Genomic DNA, 17,937 nt, shown 5'->3' on the forward strand with positions numbered 1-17,937 from the left:
GGACCACATAGCAAAGACAAAGAGTGCAATCCAATGCATGAAAAGTTCTCCACTTGAACTGGAGCAACAACAACAAACAACTCCACATAACATCGGACATCACATCTTAAAGACGTGGTATGGTAAATCTGTTTATCTGTGCCATTTGTAAGTGCTCAAGAGGAAGGACAGGCATCCCAGCTGGAATGGAGGATAATTTCATGCCTGGCTGGAAGGACAGACAAGCACACTGGCTGGCTGAGGAAACAGCTTCCTGCCCAGCTGAAGTCATGTAAAGGATGGACTAGCAGAAGCTGGAGACCATGAGCAGTTCCATCCCCCTTATGGCAGTGGTCTTCCCATGGTGTCCCAGTTTGGACTCTTGCAGGGATATGAGGGAGTTGCCTGAAATGGCCAAGGCCTGGCTTACTTATCTGAACTTATCATGACTTACAATCCAGAGCACACATTAAGATCTCAAGATGGCGGTCTGTTTATAATCTGAAGGATTAATAAAATAACAGTAGGAGGTCAAGCTTTTAGTTAGGGGGGACCCCTAACTGTGGAATGTTCTGCCTGCCTCTATAAGAGATTCCCCTTCGGCCTCAGCTTTCAGATCCCGGCTGAAGACTCACTACTTCAGTTTAGCATATCCTGACTAGAGCTGCTGATTATCTGTACAGACTGCATCTCTGTTATTGGTCATTAGTACTAAAACATGAGTAACATGATTGTTAGAAGTTGTTACTAACCCTCACCTATTCTGTTTCTCTTCTTGGTACTCAAATGTGGCACTTGGTGCCACTGCCCACCTGCCAAGTTGTTTTGCCTGCCTAAGGTAAAGTAATCTCTGATGGAGGATCGCAGGAATCGTGGGGTAAAGGGGTCCTTTCATTGGATTGGCGGGGCCAGCGATGACTCAGCTGTGGAATGGCCAATAGGGGGGAGGCAGCTTGATGGCCAAGGTTTCCAGGACTTTAAACAAATCCAAATCGTATTACGTGATATCTGATTTTTACTCCAATTATATTCACAGTCCGTGTGTGTATTGCGATGTTTGAGCAGAGACACCACCAGAATTTTAAATAGCGACCAGGAGATTACATACCAAACCAGGAGTCTGCCATCTTTATCTTCAGTGCCAAAATATCAGAAGCAAAATAAAATATATAAATATAGTACCTTTCATATCTATCTATCAATCTATCTATCTATCTATCTATCTATCTATCATCTATCTCAGTGGTTCTCAACCTGTGGGGCGGGCCCCCCTAGGGGGGCGCGAAGTAACAAAAAGGGGGACGTGAAGATATGAAAAAAAAGAAAACAAGAATCAAAAATATGAAAAAAACATCTGTTGAAATCAAAACAAATTAACTTAAACTACATTCTGATACTAGAACAATAAATATAGAGTTAGATAAATGTCGATAAAAGTTAAGTAGGTATGATAAAATATGCATCTACATTTCAAAAAAATGTTAGGGGGGGCGCAATTAAAACTGTTATGAAAACTCAGGTCGCAAATACTTAAAGGGTGAAAAACGCTGATCTATCTATCTATCTATCTATCTATCTATCTATCTATCTATCTATCATATAGTGCCTTTCATATCTGTCTATCTATCTATCTATCTATTATATAATTCATATCTATCTATCTATCTATCTATTATATAGTGCCTTTCATATCTATCTATCTATCTATCTATCTATCTATCATATAGTGCCTCTCCTATCTATCTATCTATCTATCTATCTACACACTCTCTGGCGCCATGATAATCAAGAACAGATTAAAATAAAATAAAAGGTAAAGTACCACTTCCGGTTAACGGAAATGGATAGAAATCTACGTTTTGTACCTAATACTTGTATGCAAAATTTGGTTGACCCAAGTGAAAGAGTCCTCAAGTTATTGTGTTCACACACACACCCACACACCTTTACACAAAGAACGATAGACACTTGGAATAAGCTACCAAGTAGTGTGGTAGACAGTAAGACGTTAGGGACTTTCAAAACTCGACTTGATGTTTTCTTGAAGGAAATAAGTGGATAGGACTGGCGAGCTTTGTTGGGCTGAATGGCCTGTTCTCGTCTAGATTGTTCTAATGTTCTAATATTCTAATGTATCTATCTATCTATCTATCTATCTATCTATCTATCTATCTATCTATCTATCTATCTATCTATCTATCTATCTATCTATCTATCTATCTATCTATCAGCTTGAATTATTGTACTCTTTAGTTTAAGGTGAATGATATACAGCAAGCCATCAAGCCAGAAACAATCACCTCGTTTTTTCAATTAACTCCACTTTTTAAATTAGTGAGTGTCTACTTTATAATGTGAGACCCCCAATGTGCGCAGATCAGCCATGCAAGTGTTGTACATGTGTGCTCTTAAAACCGCTGCACTTCACTGGTGGGGAGTTTCATTTTTTCATGAGAAATAGAGACAATAATAATGCCAATAGGTGGTCTCGAAATGCACAGGAACTTATTTTAAGATATCTCGAATTGCATTTTACATACCTCAAAATGTACAGCTTATTATTTTAAGATCCCTGGAAATCTATTTGAGATATCATAAAATGCATTTTAGTTATCTTAAACACGTGCATTTTTTGTGTCTGTAATTCAATTTGAGATCTCTAAAATGCAGGTTTAGGTATCATGTAACATATTCTGAGCTATCTCGAAATGTTCATTTGGCTTGCCATAGGAGAGAGCTATTGAAGAGTGGGTTGTGTTCACTTGTGCCAATGGAGACCAGCGGAAGACGATTAACCCTTTCGTTTACACAGAGACTTGCATCCGTGAGTTTGTGTTTGTAGTTTGGGGTGCTGCAACACCCCCTGGTGGTCACACTATATACATATACAGGGTGGCCCGCCTCCACCAAGATAACTGCATTATGTGGTGAGGAGAACAATCATCAAATCTGGTACTCACATTTACAGAAGATGCTGAAAGTGACCTCCTTGCGTGCATCAATACATGTCTTTGGCCATTTTAGCGTATTCATGTACATTCTTTGCAACATCATGGGATCGATTCCTTGTATCGTATTTTCAATGTCCAACTTCAGTTCCTTTACCGTCCGCGGATTTGTCTCATACACGCAGCCCTTTAAACAATCCCACAAGAAATAGTCGCCCGTTGTTAAGTCAGCCGATTGTGGTGGCCACACGTACGCTTCCGCTATTGCAATTCTTTCTTGCAGTCAATACTGCACTGACCACTTCAGTACACTGCCAGCACAAAAGTGGTTTCCAGGGGTCAGACAGCAAGGAAGCAAGGCAGGCGACACGACCAGAGCCACCTATCTGGCAGCAGACGAGTCGTCTCAGTGAAGCAGGCCACCCTGTATTTCTACACATACTGTATACTCATTTATATCGGTATTCTATTATCCTTATGTCATAAATAAATAGTATTATTTAATTTATTGTAATAAGTGCGACTGGGTAATTTGTTGAAAGTAGGCCACAACAGAGAAAGTAAAAGTGTTTAATGGAAACTTTTGCCAATTTATGAGCCTTGTTCATTTACTGTACAGATCTCTTCATATTTCTTGTGAAACCGAGATTCCTCCACTCGACAAACATTCACTGGGCGTCTTGTTTTAATTTATTACCAGACCCTCCATAGACACAGGGGAAAGGTGGAAAGTCTATAGGAACTTATATAGAACATAATAGGGTGAAATATTCAAACCCAGCACACTGGATGTGTAACACACCATTATTATACATTCACTTGCTGTACAGGATATCATTTTTAACTCACTTTCCAGTTCTGATCACTTATAAATGTTATTAATTTTACCTTGACCAGGTGACACCTTTCTCTTCTTTCCAGCCCTTGGGGAGGACGCTGTATGCATGAGAGTTGAACTGGATACGGTATCCTTTGTAGTGACCCCACCGGTTCTTTTGATTTGGGTTGTAGAAGTGAAGGTATCTGGGAAGTGTCTTGCCAAAAGGGAACGCAGCGTGCCTCTCTTTCTCATGTTGAGTACGATGGAGCTTTGATTGCACAATGAAGTGAGAAGGACTCCACGGATTGGTAATATTCTCATATTTTAGTGACAGGCTTTCAAAACTGTTCTGTCTTCCTGCAAACAAAATTTGTTTTTATTATAAACAGAGGGATGAAAACTAAACAAAGCAGGCAGTGTGGTATAGCGGCAAAGGGACACAACTTGAAATCTGTTGTCTGTTAGTCTATCTATCTATCTATGTTAAAAAGTGCCTTTACCTCTCTATCTATCTATCTATCTATCTATCTATCTATCTGTCTATCTATCTATCTATCATATAGTGCCTTTCATATCTATCTATTTCTCTATCATAGAGTGCCTTTCTCATCTATCTATCTATCTATCTATTATATAGTGCTGTTCCTATCTATCTATCTGTCATATATTACCTTTCATTATCTATCTATCTATCTATCTATCTATCTATCTATCTATCTATCTATCTATCTATCTATAATATAGTGCCTTTCATATCTATCTATCTATCTATATATCTATCTATCATATAGTGCCTTTCATATCTATCTATCTATCTATCTATCTATCTATCTATCTATCTATCTATCTATCTATCATATAGTGTCTTTCACATCTATCCACAGTATGTTTCTACAGTGTGTGTTTTTATACAGCATACAGTAAGTATAACCTTATATCTCCCTGATTGACTGACTGATAAGAAATTCTCCACAATCTGTAGAAGCCTAAAGATAACCAGTTTTCACTAATGGATCAATGTCATGGACCTGAGGCCTATATTAGTCCAAACTTGCTAATTTATTTCTAATATAAAATATAACACTAATAATTTAATTATAAAGCTGTTGTGATGTTTCACATCTAATGTCAGAGGGCAGTCTCAGTGCTGGTCATCAGTCGTCAGCACGAATGTCTGACTGCAAGTAAGAGGCATTGTGGTTCACACCCGGCCAGTAGTTTTTATTTTTTTATGTTTTGTAGAGACATCTTCAGCTTCAGCTACATCTTCCTGATTGACTGAGTGACAAACTGAGAGCAGTGCCGATGTTAGGTTGTTTTGTGCCCTATGCCAAGCTTATTAGTATGCCAAGTGACTGTTCGGCAGCTAACCTGTGCGGCTGGATCGCACCCCTATGACCTTCGCCCTAAGCGAATGCCTGATTCTACTTAATGGTGGCACTGGCCTGACTGAGAGAAACTCCTTGGATGTTTGACAACTACCTACAGAAAAACATTTTCCAGTATATGTGCATATCACAAGGCCCTGAGGCCCACAAAAATCCAATCCTACCCAACATTGTCATTTTGAAAAATGTGGAGAAAACAGAAATGATATTTCGCTTTCATAGTCGGAAAGGAACATCCTAGTGCTGGTCTATGGCGGTTGCAGAAGACTGTGTGTTACTAGTCCTGTTCGTATTCTTGTTTGGTTCATTCACATGAAATGTGAGAAGCACCTACTGTGATAGTCATGTCTGTCTGCCTTTCTGTCCTTCTGTCAGCATAAAACAATTCAGCTCTTTATGGACCAATTTTATTGAAATTTAGCACACTTATTCTTCCAGACAATTCCATTTTTTGTTGGGATGGCTTGAACAGACCACACCATAGGAAGTTTTGAAATTTCAAGATCTACCTCTCCCTCCACATTCACTGGTCAAGAGCCCTGTCTTCGATTCAAAAGCTCGTTCCTGCGTGAGTCCGTTTCCTGTTCATGTACTACTCTGACATATATCTTTGCAAAAAAACGCTTGATTTTTACATGTTTGGAACATACAACTGGATGTCATGACATGTTGAGTATACAACATGTTGTTATATTGCTTCCTGTTGTCCAGCATTACCTTCCATAGATGCCCATTCTAACAGTTCTCCATGAAAACACAACATTAAAAATTTTTCTTGGCCTCACTACAAACCACTACAGCCTCATGTTCCTTAGGGAACTAGGAGGCATACGTGAGAAGATAAAAGACTAAAAACCACATGGGGTAAGAAACAAATAACAAAAAATATCATTTTTGATCAGAGTATCCCTTTACATGTTTCACGGAAGATCACACTATTCATGAATTACACCTCGGACATGAAGCTGGAACCAAGTGGTTTCCGGTCGCTCTGCTCTACTAGCCCACTAGGTCACACTGCCAGCCTTTACGAAGGATTCATGAAGAACAAGCAGAGAGGCCTTACCTGCTACGTCTAAGTCAACCTTGTAGTTGACCAGATGGGTGTGCAGATTCCCCAGGACGTAGCTGTACACCTTGTTACCATAGTTCACACCGTCAGAAGTGAAGAATTGGGAGTGAATGTATCCGGTTGCACTGACTCTAGACTCCACCACCCCATTCTGATAAAAGTAGAAATCCCAGATGTAGTCATAATTATAAACGGTTGAGGTGGTCCGAATGACTAGAGCGGTGTTCTCCAGGCCGGCATAAAAGTTGTAGCCGCCTCTGAAGTTGTTATTGTAGTGCCTTCGCAAAGGAGTGTTGGTCGTCATCTCAAAGATACAAAGGGCATTCTTGTAGCGAACTGGGTGATTTGTGTCATAGAAATGATAAAGGTCGATGAAGGTAGAAACCTCGGGACAGTCTATACCAGGAGCCAACTCATAGCCCACAGTTCCCATTCCCCAGCCGGCGTCAATATATTTTGTTTGCATGACGGCAGGTGAGCTTCCGGCATAGAAGGCCAACGCCTCCTGGAGGCTGATCTCGTAGGCTATTCTTTCTCCGTTGAAGCGAATGTCAAACAGTTGTAGGCCTGCACTGGAGCGTACACGAAATGCAAACGACCAGCCTGCATATTCAACAAAATTGTTGTCCACTCGATACCGTGGTCCCTGAGGTAGCACCGTCTTGGGCCCATGGATGTTGTTTGGAGTGTTTCTCTCACCACGGGGTATATAGGTGGAGAAGAGGTCTTCATCATTATGTTCACCAAGCTTGACCTTCCGAACCTCCCCCCTCTCATATTTCTCAACGAGTTCCTCCACACTGTCAAAGTACTGCTCGTTGTACCAGACCTTTTCTACAAACCACTCAGACGGATCCAAGGATTTGTGGTTGATCATGACTTCAAATCCTACTGGGTGAATGAAGTAGCCTTCAACGAACTTCTGCAGCATTATCCAGGTCCGCCTCTCTCCTGACTCCACACCACGTGGGGCAATGTCGGAGAAAGTCAGGCATCTGTCAGTACAGTTGTGGAAGGAAAATCCAGAGCTTTCCATCAAGATTCGGTATGCTTTTTCTGTGACCTCTTTTAGGGTTTTCGTCAAATGTTTGTACTCCACTAAGCTGATAGGCCTTGATTCAAACTTAATGGACTGCTTTGATTTAAAGGTTCGAGGTTTCAAGCAAGTGGGATTGGGTAGTGGACTAACAATATACTCGGTGATGTTTGGATGAGGCTGGTCGCCGAACTGAATGACTACTCTGGCCTGGCGTACTGGCTTCTCATGGCCTTTGTCCAGCGCTCTGAGAGCCTCACTCTTCTTGGGAACGTGCAACTCAATCAAGAAAATGCTGTTTTTCTTTAGGTTTTCCTCCCTCACTGAAGAGAGACGTAGATCTGGACGCGAAAACAAAAAGTTTTTCACCTCTTTCAATTCCTGTGCACTTAAATCGGCAAAGATCGAGGCCCCCTGCCTGGCCCGCTCTCTCTCAGCTGGGTGACAAATTGCTGTTGTGGCGGACAACAGAGCCATGCTTACGACTAAGTGCTGCCACATCTCCAATCAGAGACCTACAAAAGAAATGGTACAATGGAATGAAGTTTAAAGAACCTTAATAAAGGCCAACTAAAGCTCATTTGTTAGCCCTTAGGAGAGAAAAATCAAACAAGAGATCTCCTTAATATCTTTTTGGTTTCTCCCAGACAACAATGAGATCAGAAAGAAATAAAGTGGCGGGATGCTCCTGAGATGAAAGGATGAGGAAAGGCAGCTTTTGTAGGACACTGCCTCCCCCAAGATGCTAGATGGTAGCTCCCTTTGGAGTATAGCGTTGCCCTGGATTCCCACAGGGCATCCTAGGACTTGGAGTTCGCTATCTCAGCCCTCTTGGGTGGCGTGGGTGCTGCCATGGGGTGCTGCGGAAAGACCGGGGGATTCTTGCTTCCCTTATAGCCCGGAAGTACTAGGAAGTCACAAGGACAAGAGCCCTGAAACTACTTCCGGGCTGATTAAAGAACTTTAATTTGTCTGTCTGACCCAGAAATGCTGACAAGTCATGTGGACGGAAGAGCAGAAGCACTTCTGGGTCAAGGACTATTTAAAGGATTGCTGAAGACCCAGCAGGCGAGCCAGAGTCAGTTGGAGGTGAATGAAGCTTGCTGGGAGGTGTGAAGAAGAAGAGAGTTGTATTTATTATTGAGAATTGAGAATTACTTGCTTGTTTAGTGTGGCTGTGGTGCTTGGAGGCAGTTTTTATAGAAGAAAAAAGAATTGAAGATCTTCTTAGTGCTTTTACCCGGTGTCCTGAGCATCTGTCTGTTGGGTTTAAAGGGGCAACAGTGCCACCTAGCGTTCACAGTCTCCAGCTTCTCAGAAATTTCTCCTGAGGAAAATAACACCTGGGTGTTCTCTCCAGCGTCTTGAGCTTCGGCAGAGACCTCAGCAAAAGACACACAATGACCTCAGGTCTCCCAAATAGTATCTTGACATACTATTTATTTACAGGGGGTCCTCGGGTTACAACATCTCGACATACAACGTTTCGAGTTTACAACGCTCACTCCCATAAAAACTTTTAAAAAATCAAGACGTGAGAAGGAATAAAGGTAAGGATTTTTTTTTTACACTAATTTTTTCTGTTCCTACAGTACAGTATATTTATGTCCTTTTCCTTTTTCTGTGGCTTAGTTGTGTTTTTATGTTCTAGATTATGATTTTGCAAATGTGTTAGGATAGGTAAGTGACTTAGGCTAGGGTGTGTTTCGACTTACACCAAAATTCGGGTTACATCACTGTTGTAGGAACGGAACTGTGTCGTAACCCGAGGACCCCCTGTATTTATTTATTTTTACAATTTCAAAATATTTGCACTGTGTGTTAGGTGATATATGATGGAATGCATGGACAGTTGTTTGTGGTAATAAAATACTTTAATATGATTACAAAATGTAGTCCTTGCTTCTGAATCATACTATTAGCTACTGCAATTTACGAGGGATGTTCAAAAAATTTCCGCAGTTTTATATTTTTGTTGGAAACAGTGAAGGTGGGAGAAGTAGTAATTGCATATTAAAAAGTTGGTATGATGCTGGAAAAATTGCATCGCAAACAAAGATGACTATGTAGAAAAGTCATGTCCTTTGTATTAGAAAAGTGCAGAATCTTTTTGAACGTCCCTCATATCTCGCTGTGTTCCAGTTAGATCAGAATTACTGGTTAAGATGTTGGACTCCAAACCCTGAGATTGCAGGTTCAAATCTCACTACTGACACCACTGTGTGACCACAAGAAAGTCACTTCATCTGCCTGTGCTCCAATTGGAAAAACACAAGAAGTGGAAGCAATGCTGTAAGTCACCTTTGGCCATGTCGATGTGGACTTGTGGGCATGATGTTGATAGAAGATCAGATCAGATCGTGCTTCATCAGTTACACTTGTTATGATGAAGGCATTTGCCATGTTGATGTAGCCTTGTTTGCATAATGTTGATGGCAGATCAGATTGAGCTACATCAGTTACACTTGTTCTATGATTAAGGCATTCATCATGTTGATGTGGACTTGTGTGCTTGATGTTGATAGAAGATCAGATCAGATCAAGCTTCATCAGTTACACATGTTCTATGATGAAGACATTCGCCATGTCGATGTGGACTTGTGGGCATGATGTTGATAGAAGATCAGATCAGATTGTGCTTTATCAGTTACACTTGTTATGATGAAGGCATTTGCCATGTTGATGTAGGCTTGTTTGCATAATGTTGATGGCAGATCAGATCGAGCTTCATCAGTTACGCTTGTTCTGTGATGAAGGCATTCGCCATGTTGATATTGGCTTGCTTGCATAATGTTGATGGCAGATCAGATCGAGCTTCATCAGTTACACTTGTTCTATGATGGAAGTATTCACCATGTTTTTGTGGACTTGTGGACATTTTGTTGATGGCAGATCAGATCAGATCGAGCTTCATCAGTTACACGTGCTCTAAATCTTTCTACCCATTGGCTGAGTCCTGCTGTTTTTACTTCCATGCTGAGCCAACATAATTTGGTGAATTTCAGGAGGTTCCCCTCCCTCTGCTCAAACAAATCTCACTACTGTTCAACAATGGTGCAATTCCACAGTGGAGTGTCCACCTTCATTTGACATGGCTTCAGCTAGACTAACGGCAGAGTGCTGTGCTGGGCTATGCATGTTCAAACTACCCATTAGCTGTCACAAAAATGTTGCATTGCATTAGCTTCTATCCGTTAAGATTACTGCATCATTTTCAAATTGCTTTTACTTCTTGATTCATCCACTGTAGATGCTACATGGGCTGGACGGACATCCCGGCCAGAAGAGGAGATGGTTCCTTACCCGTGCGGGAGGCTCCCAACAGGCATATAGGCATCCCAGCCAGGGAGGAAGGAGGGATCAGAACAGGAAGGAAGAACCAAAAGGGATGGACGAGACTTGGAAAAGAAAGACGTCACTGGAGGTTTTTTACTCCCCCAGTATGCTAGATGGCAGCAGCCCCGGAGGTCAGTACACAGTAGGAAATCAGCATGGAATGCCGGGATATGTAGTCAGGCAGAGCAGCCCATCTGGGGTCACTGGGTGCGGCGAGAGGGCGCTGCAGGGAGACAAGCTCCCTATAGTAATGGACTTCCATGCGACCCGGAAGTGCTTTCATCGGGAAGTCACACTGGCACAGAAGTTCTGTAATAAAAGGGACCACATTCCCTTTTCCAGGTGAGTTGGAGCTGGGAGGTAGTGGAGCAACGCTTGAGTGGAGGAGGGCAGAGCAATAGGGAGAAGGAAAGCATTGTGGAGAGGAAGCCCTGTGTTTGTGTTTCTGCTTGTGCTTGTATCACTTTTTGGAGGTAATTATAATAAAACCTTCCAGTATTTGAACACGGGACTGTGAAGGTGTGTTCGTGTTGCGGTCTGGGGCTCGCTGACACCCCTGGTTTTATAACATCACGTACTATGTTTTTAAAGCACAGTGCCTATATTCTAGTACGGTTTGACATTTACAATTAGACGGTGACCTCTACTAAGTACCTCACTTTAGTTATTTGATGAGACTGTTGGGATGAGAGGGCCGCGGCGAAGCGCAGTTTTTAAATAAATAATCGGGACCTGGAGCGTTCAGGCTCCGATCGGGTATGAGACTTTGTGCTGCAGCAGTAAGAAAGCCATTCTTTAATGGACAAAATAGAGCCTGTGGACGACTGCAGACTGGACAAAGTCTCCTCTTCACAGGACACTGATGCTTGCTTTTGTCGACCCGCACTGTTAAGCTGTTGTGCTGTGAGGCACCTGTGATCACACAGGCTGGTGACCCTCAGAAACTCGTCTTCTGATTGGCTCGTGACTTTGGGTCAGCCTATCAGAGTCTCTTTCAGAGTCCAGTTGCCTCTGAATTGTGTAGGACACGACTGGACTCACAGACACTTTGATTTATTTATTTATTTTTTTTGCAATTTCTCTAAATAAAAGGCCTACACTTCTAAGAGTGACAATGCTCTGTCACATTTCATTTGTTAATTACCATTTTCTTACCATTATCACCGGAATTGACAACTTTCTACAGTATAATATTGTCCAAGTCGTACTTCAGAGGGTGTAGTGACAGTCTGTTCTGACTGTTTTAAGACATACAGAGGGCTTTTAAGTAATCAGCACAAGTTAGGACACTTGTGCAAATTGTTTGCAAGGCTTCATTTGCTTTAATTGTTGCAGAACAACTGTAGGTTGTGACCTTATAGTTGTGAAGAAGGCCCATTTGTAATATTCTGAAATTTGTTTTTTTTTCTCAGTTTTTGCTAACCTGAACTTTAAATTTAAAGCTCTGGCAGTCATCATTTAAGGTCATCATTTCAATATGAAGAAAAAAACTGGAAAAACTGCATGATGTTGATGGCAGATCAGATCAGATTGAGCTTCGCCAGTTACACTTGTTCTATGATGAAGACATTCACCATGTTGATGTGGACGTGTGTGCTTAATGCTGATAGAAGATGAGATCAGATCGAGCTTCATCAGTTATACCTGTTCTAAACCTTGGTTGAGTCCTGCTGATTTCACTTACATGATGAGCTAGCATCATTTGGTGAATTCTAGCAGGTTTCACTCCCTCTGTTCTATGATGATCATTCGCCATGTCGATGTGAACTTGTGTGCTTGATACTGATAGAAGATCAGATCAGATTGAGCTTTGTCAGTTACACTTATTCTATGATGAAGACATTCACCATGTTAATGTGGACTTGTGTGCTTGATGCTGATAGAAGATGAGATCAGATCGAGCTTCATCAGTTGTACCTGTTCTAAACCTTTCTACCCATTGGTTGAGTCCTGCTGATTTCACTTACATGATGAGCTAGCATCATTTGGTGAATTCTAGCAGGTTTCACTCCCTCTGTTCTATGATGGAATCATTCGCCATGTCGATGTGAACTTGTGTGCTTGATACTGATAGAAGATCAGATCAGATTGAGCTTTGCCAGTTACACTTGTTCTATGATGAAGACATTCGCCATGTCGATGTGGACTTGTGGGCGTGATGTTGAGGGCAGATCAGATCAGATTGAGCTTCGTCAGTTAAACTTGTTCTATGATGAAGACGTTCACCATGTGGATGTGGACTTGTGTGCTTGATGCTGATAGAAGATGAGATCAGATCGAGATTCATCAGTTATACCTGTTCTAAACCTTTCTACCCATTGGTTGAGTCCTGCTGATTTCACTTACATGATGAGCTAGCATCATTTGGTGAATTCTAGCAGGTTTCACTCCCTCTGTTCTATGATGGAATCATTCGCCATGTCGATGTGAACTTGTGTGCTTGATACTGATAGAAGATCAGGTCAGATTGAGCTTCGTCAGTTACACTTGTTCTATGATGAAGACGTTCACCATGTCGATGTGGACTTGTGTGCTTGATGCTGATAGAAGATGAGATCAGATCGAGCTTCATCAGTTAGTTATTACTGTTCTAAACCTTTCTACCCATTGGTTGAGTCCTGCTGATTTCACTTGCATGATGAGCTAGCATCATTTGGTGAATTCTAGAAGGTTTCACTCCCTCTGCCCAAACAAGTCTCACTACAGTTCAGCAATGGTGCAATCCCACAGCAGAGCATCCACCTTCATTTGACACGGCTTCAGCTAGACTAATGGCAGAGTGCTGTGCTGGGCTATGCATGTTCAAACTACCCATTAGCCATCTCAAACATGTTGTACTGCGTTAGCGTCTATCTGTTGAGGTTACTGCATCATTTCCAAATGGCCTTTACTTTCTGATTTATCCACTGTAGATGCCACACAGAGGGCTTTTAAGTAATCAGCACAAGTTGGGACACTTGTGGAAATTGTTTGCAAGGCTTCATTTGCTTTAATTGTTGCAGAATATGTGTTGGTTGTGTAGTTATAGTTGTGAAGACGACCCATTTGTAATATTCTGAAATTTGCTTTTTTTTCAGTTTTTGCTAACCTGAACTTTAAATTTAAAGCTCTGGCAGTTTAGTGCTTACCTTTTCACCATTTAGGGTCATTCATTTCATTACATTCCAATTTGAAGAAAAAAACTGGACAAACTGAGGTATTGTAAGACTTTTGACAGGTAGTGTATTATGTGCCTGGGTCTGAGAGACTAACGTCAGGATAGGTGTAACTGCATTTGATTACAAAGAATTACCAATTATAAAAATTGTGTCATGTCTGGAATTAAAAATATAATTGACGGTGTCATCACTTCCTAGTGATTGCACTATGAATATATTCAGTTATTTAATCTCATGAAGGGTCACTGGACCTGGTGCCCACCCTGTTAACAAAAGATTGAAGGCGCCAAACGGCTTGGACAGGCCAAACTCATATTCATTCATACAAGGCCCTCAATCAACAGCTAAACTACAGGACTTCTGAATGTGGATGGGACCAGAAGTACCACAAGAATCCCACTTGGACACAAAGAGAATGCTGGGGGCCTGAACTTAGGACTCTGGAGCTGTGAGTTGGGGACATTAGCCGCTCGACTTGAACTAAGATCTTTAAATAATTGTGGAAAGAAGACTGGCAGACCACCCAATGGCTGACCCACCTGAGACTTTTACACAGGTCAACTTGAGATAGTCAATGAATATGTAAAGAAAAATCTTAAGAAAACTGGAGACTCATAATTCTTTAATTGATAAGCATCTTTTTCTCAATCACAAAAAATAATTTGCAACGATGCGTAAAAGACGGATGACATGTACAGTAAGTCTGATGACAGATGATTAAGCAAAATCTCTGTTTTCCGAGCACTTTGCATTTATGTGCAGTTCAAATATTTACTGTACATCATTGGAATAAGGGGGAAGGCAGATGCTTCAGATCATTACATTCTATTCTGTTGTCAGAGACGACTGGGGAGGCGACCCGGCCGGGACGCCCAGGAGGACCAGAGGAGGGCTTGCGCCTTCTCCAGACCATGTGGGGGCGACCACCCTGGTTGCTTTGGGGACCATGGGTAGGGAGCTTGGAAGCTCAACCCTGTAGGGGCCCTTGGTTGCCACCAGGGGGCGCCCCGCTGCCTTCGAAGCCCTGGACCTCAGCACTTCCGGGTGTGGCTGGGGGAGAAGAAGACTGGGGACACCCGGAGTCCTTCCAGGTGCACAGCCAGCACTTCCGCTACACAGGGTAGTGTCTGCGGAGGAGTGTCGGGAAGCACCTGGAGCCCATCCGGGCTTGCATAAAAGGGGCCGCCTCCCTTCATTCAAGGCTGGACTCGGGTGGAAGAGGACAGAGCTCAGAGGAGAGGAGCGGAGTGGAGGCGGACCAGAGAAGAGAAAGGCCTTGTGAGAAGGCCTGGACTTGAAGGGGTGATTGGTGCTGCGGCACTGGGTTGATGCACTTATTTGTAAATAATATTGTAAATAAACGTGTGTGTGGTGATTAACATCATGTCTACCTGTCTGTGTCAGGGCTGTACCCCACACTGTATAATAATTATATCCCATAATTCACAACTCTGAATTTGATTGCTTTATTCTTTAATTTAATCATCATGTTTTTTTTCTAACCTGATTAATCAAGACGAGGGTTGTGTGGGCTGCTGAAGACCACCCTGTCGAGAATCAGGAGCAAGGCAGAAATAAACTCTGGACAGGGCGCCAGTCCATCACAGGGGGAAAACACAAACACACACACAGACAAACACACAGACACAGCAGGGAAAACATAGCACTGGGCAAATCACCAAACCCTCAAGTCTTTGAACGGTGGCACGAAACTGGAGCACCCACAGGAAACCCACACAGACACGAAGAAAACCTGCAGACTCCGTGTAATAGTCAGGAAGGAAGGACACCAACAGCGGTCTCCGTACTGAAAGGGAGCAGCGCTATGACTGTGCCAGCGTGCCGCCACACTTTAATTATGGCCATAACTGTTTCATTGCTTCCTTTATTTCTTTATTGCCACTTACTATTTTTTTATTTCAGAGACAGATAGATAGATAGATAGATAGATAGATAGATAGATAGATAGATAGATAGATAGATAATGCACTATATAACAGATAGATAGATAGATAGATAGATAGATAGATAGATAGATAGATAGATAGATAGATAGATAGATAGATAATTTTAAATTACATATTTTTAAAATGAGTTATCCGTCCATTTATTTACAGTATCTGTCTAATGTATACTGTATATTGCCTTTTATCTATACCTATCCATTCATATCTAACTATCTAGCTCTCTATTGTGACAGACGTTCCAGCCAATATAAACTCCATACCCTTACCTGATAGGGAGGCCTGCATAATGGATGGACGGGGAGGAATATGCCTCCATAGAGCATCTGATCCACCAGCATACTGCATGAGAGCATTCCTGGACCACTGTGCCTATTCCTGTATCTGCAAAGCATGTTGGGAATAGTGATCCTGTAGGGCAGCCCAGCAGAGTTCTCTGGGTGCCGATAGGGGGAGTTGCTGTGGAGGGCTATTGTATGGTGCCCTTCCTTATCTATCTATCTGTTTATCTATCTATCTATCTATAATATAGTGCCTTTCATATCTATCTATCTATATATCATTATATAGTGCCTTTCATTATCTATCTATCTTATAGTGCCTTTCATATCTATCTATCTATCTATTATATAGTGCTTTTCATATCTATCTATCATTATATAGTGCCTTTCATTATCTATCTATCTTATAGTACCTTTCATATCTATCTATTATGCAGTGTCTTTTCATTATCTATTGATTATATAGTGCCTTTCATTATTTATCTATCTATCTACTTATTTGTCTATAGTATGATACAATATAAAACAATTTTATATAATACTGTTTAATATAATTTAACATAATATCTTGAATACACTCTGGATATGTGGGTTTGGAAAATGAAATGAAGGGTAAGATAATCTAACATAATATAATATAATATAATATATTTTCCTACCTGAAAATTATAATGTTCAGACATTCAGAATGAAAGTAAAAAACTGAAATAATTCCTTATAATTAATTCAATTATTTTTCTAAAACACTGAAAAGCAATGTATCTGGCAATAATTTTCCTTTATAAATTATTGGGAATAATTCACAAAGTAAAGTTGTAAAGTAGAGCAAAATTGTAAAATATTGCAAAGCTGTAATGAAGAATATTTTGTGAAGTGCAATATAGAAATGAGTAAATAAATAAATGAATGAATAAAAAGCTGACAGCCCTGTCGAAAGGCGACGGTTGTGCGCTGCCTCTGCCGAGCCCCCGAGGTGTGTCGCGGTGTGAAGTCTGCCGCACTGGCCGAAGCTGCTGTTTTATTGGGTTTGAGTGGCGGGACTCCAGCGGATTAAAAGCTTTTTTACTTTTCAAAAGTTGGAACAAGAGAGGAGGGAGCCCTTGTCTCTGCTACTCAATAACTTTAACAATTCAGCAACGCTTTATATCTGATGGTTATTTCATATGATCATCATAGTTCTGAAAGTTAGCTACAGTTCATGCACCTGGCACATAAAATAGAATATCTGTGCAGGTGACATCAGACTGGCACGCTCCTTTTAACGACATACACAGTAAATCTCCTTACCTGCTGGCCGCCTAAGATGAAAGTCTGCTGCTCAGGTGACTCGCTGCCCTTAACACGACTGCTGGTGCCTTTAATCTCTTGCTTGTGGCTTTCGTGGGCTCCCGTCTTGATGCTTTTGTTTTATGAACACGAGCCCATGTTTGTTTGTGCGGCGGTCACTCCCCTTTCACTCCTTTATTGCACTGACGCTGAAGAAGCAGAGCCGATTGATAAGCCGCCCACAGTTAAATAACTCAACATCACACTAGCGTTAAGGTCTGCACGGCCAATTTTTCTAGTAAATTATTAATCTTTATAAACTTATCATGTTTGTTTAAACTTCGTAGAACGTTAAACAAGCATTGCAAAAGTTCAGATCATTTACGTGAGCTACAGAGGAGAGCATCACCTTGGCACACGATCATGCAGGGATGCATTTGGTGCTAACACCCCCTATGCTTGGCACCATCACGCCCAAGGCTCCTAGTTGGTTGGGTCCTCAACAAGTCACTTTATAACCCTGCTGTAAAAAATCTACGGAGACACGTGTACCATATCTTTATAATCGTGTTTACTGTGGAAAACTTCATTGTAAAAGAATAATGGGTTGTTTTTCTCTTTGAAAGTTGTGCCTGTAGAGTGTAACACTATTAATTGTGCCATAAGATTTGGTTTGTAATCACCCTGCC

At 41.4% G+C, this 17,937-nt stretch overlaps 1 protein-coding gene across 1 annotated transcript in view; it reads right to left on the bottom strand.

Annotated features, from left to right (window-relative positions):
* aoc1 (amine oxidase copper containing 1) overlaps positions 1–17,416 on the bottom strand; it is a 30,450-nt gene extending 13,034 nt beyond the window's left edge. Inside the window, exons 1-3 of the mRNA XM_039753826.1 lie at positions 17,270–17,416; positions 6,202–7,758; positions 3,816–4,104 (exon numbers count right to left, since the gene is read on the bottom strand). Of these exons, the coding sequence (XP_039609760.1) occupies positions 3,816–4,104; positions 6,202–7,744 (1,832 nt within the window). The 5' untranslated portion in view covers positions 7,745–7,758; positions 17,270–17,416. The remainder of the gene's footprint in view (positions 1–3,815; positions 4,105–6,201; positions 7,759–17,269) is intronic.
* Between the last annotated feature and the right edge of the window lie 521 nt (positions 17,417–17,937).

Source organism: Polypterus senegalus, chromosome 5 (assembly GCF_016835505.1).
Source record: "Polypterus senegalus isolate Bchr_013 chromosome 5, ASM1683550v1, whole genome shotgun sequence".
Classification (NCBI taxonomy): domain Eukaryota; kingdom Metazoa; phylum Chordata; class Cladistia; order Polypteriformes; family Polypteridae; genus Polypterus; species Polypterus senegalus.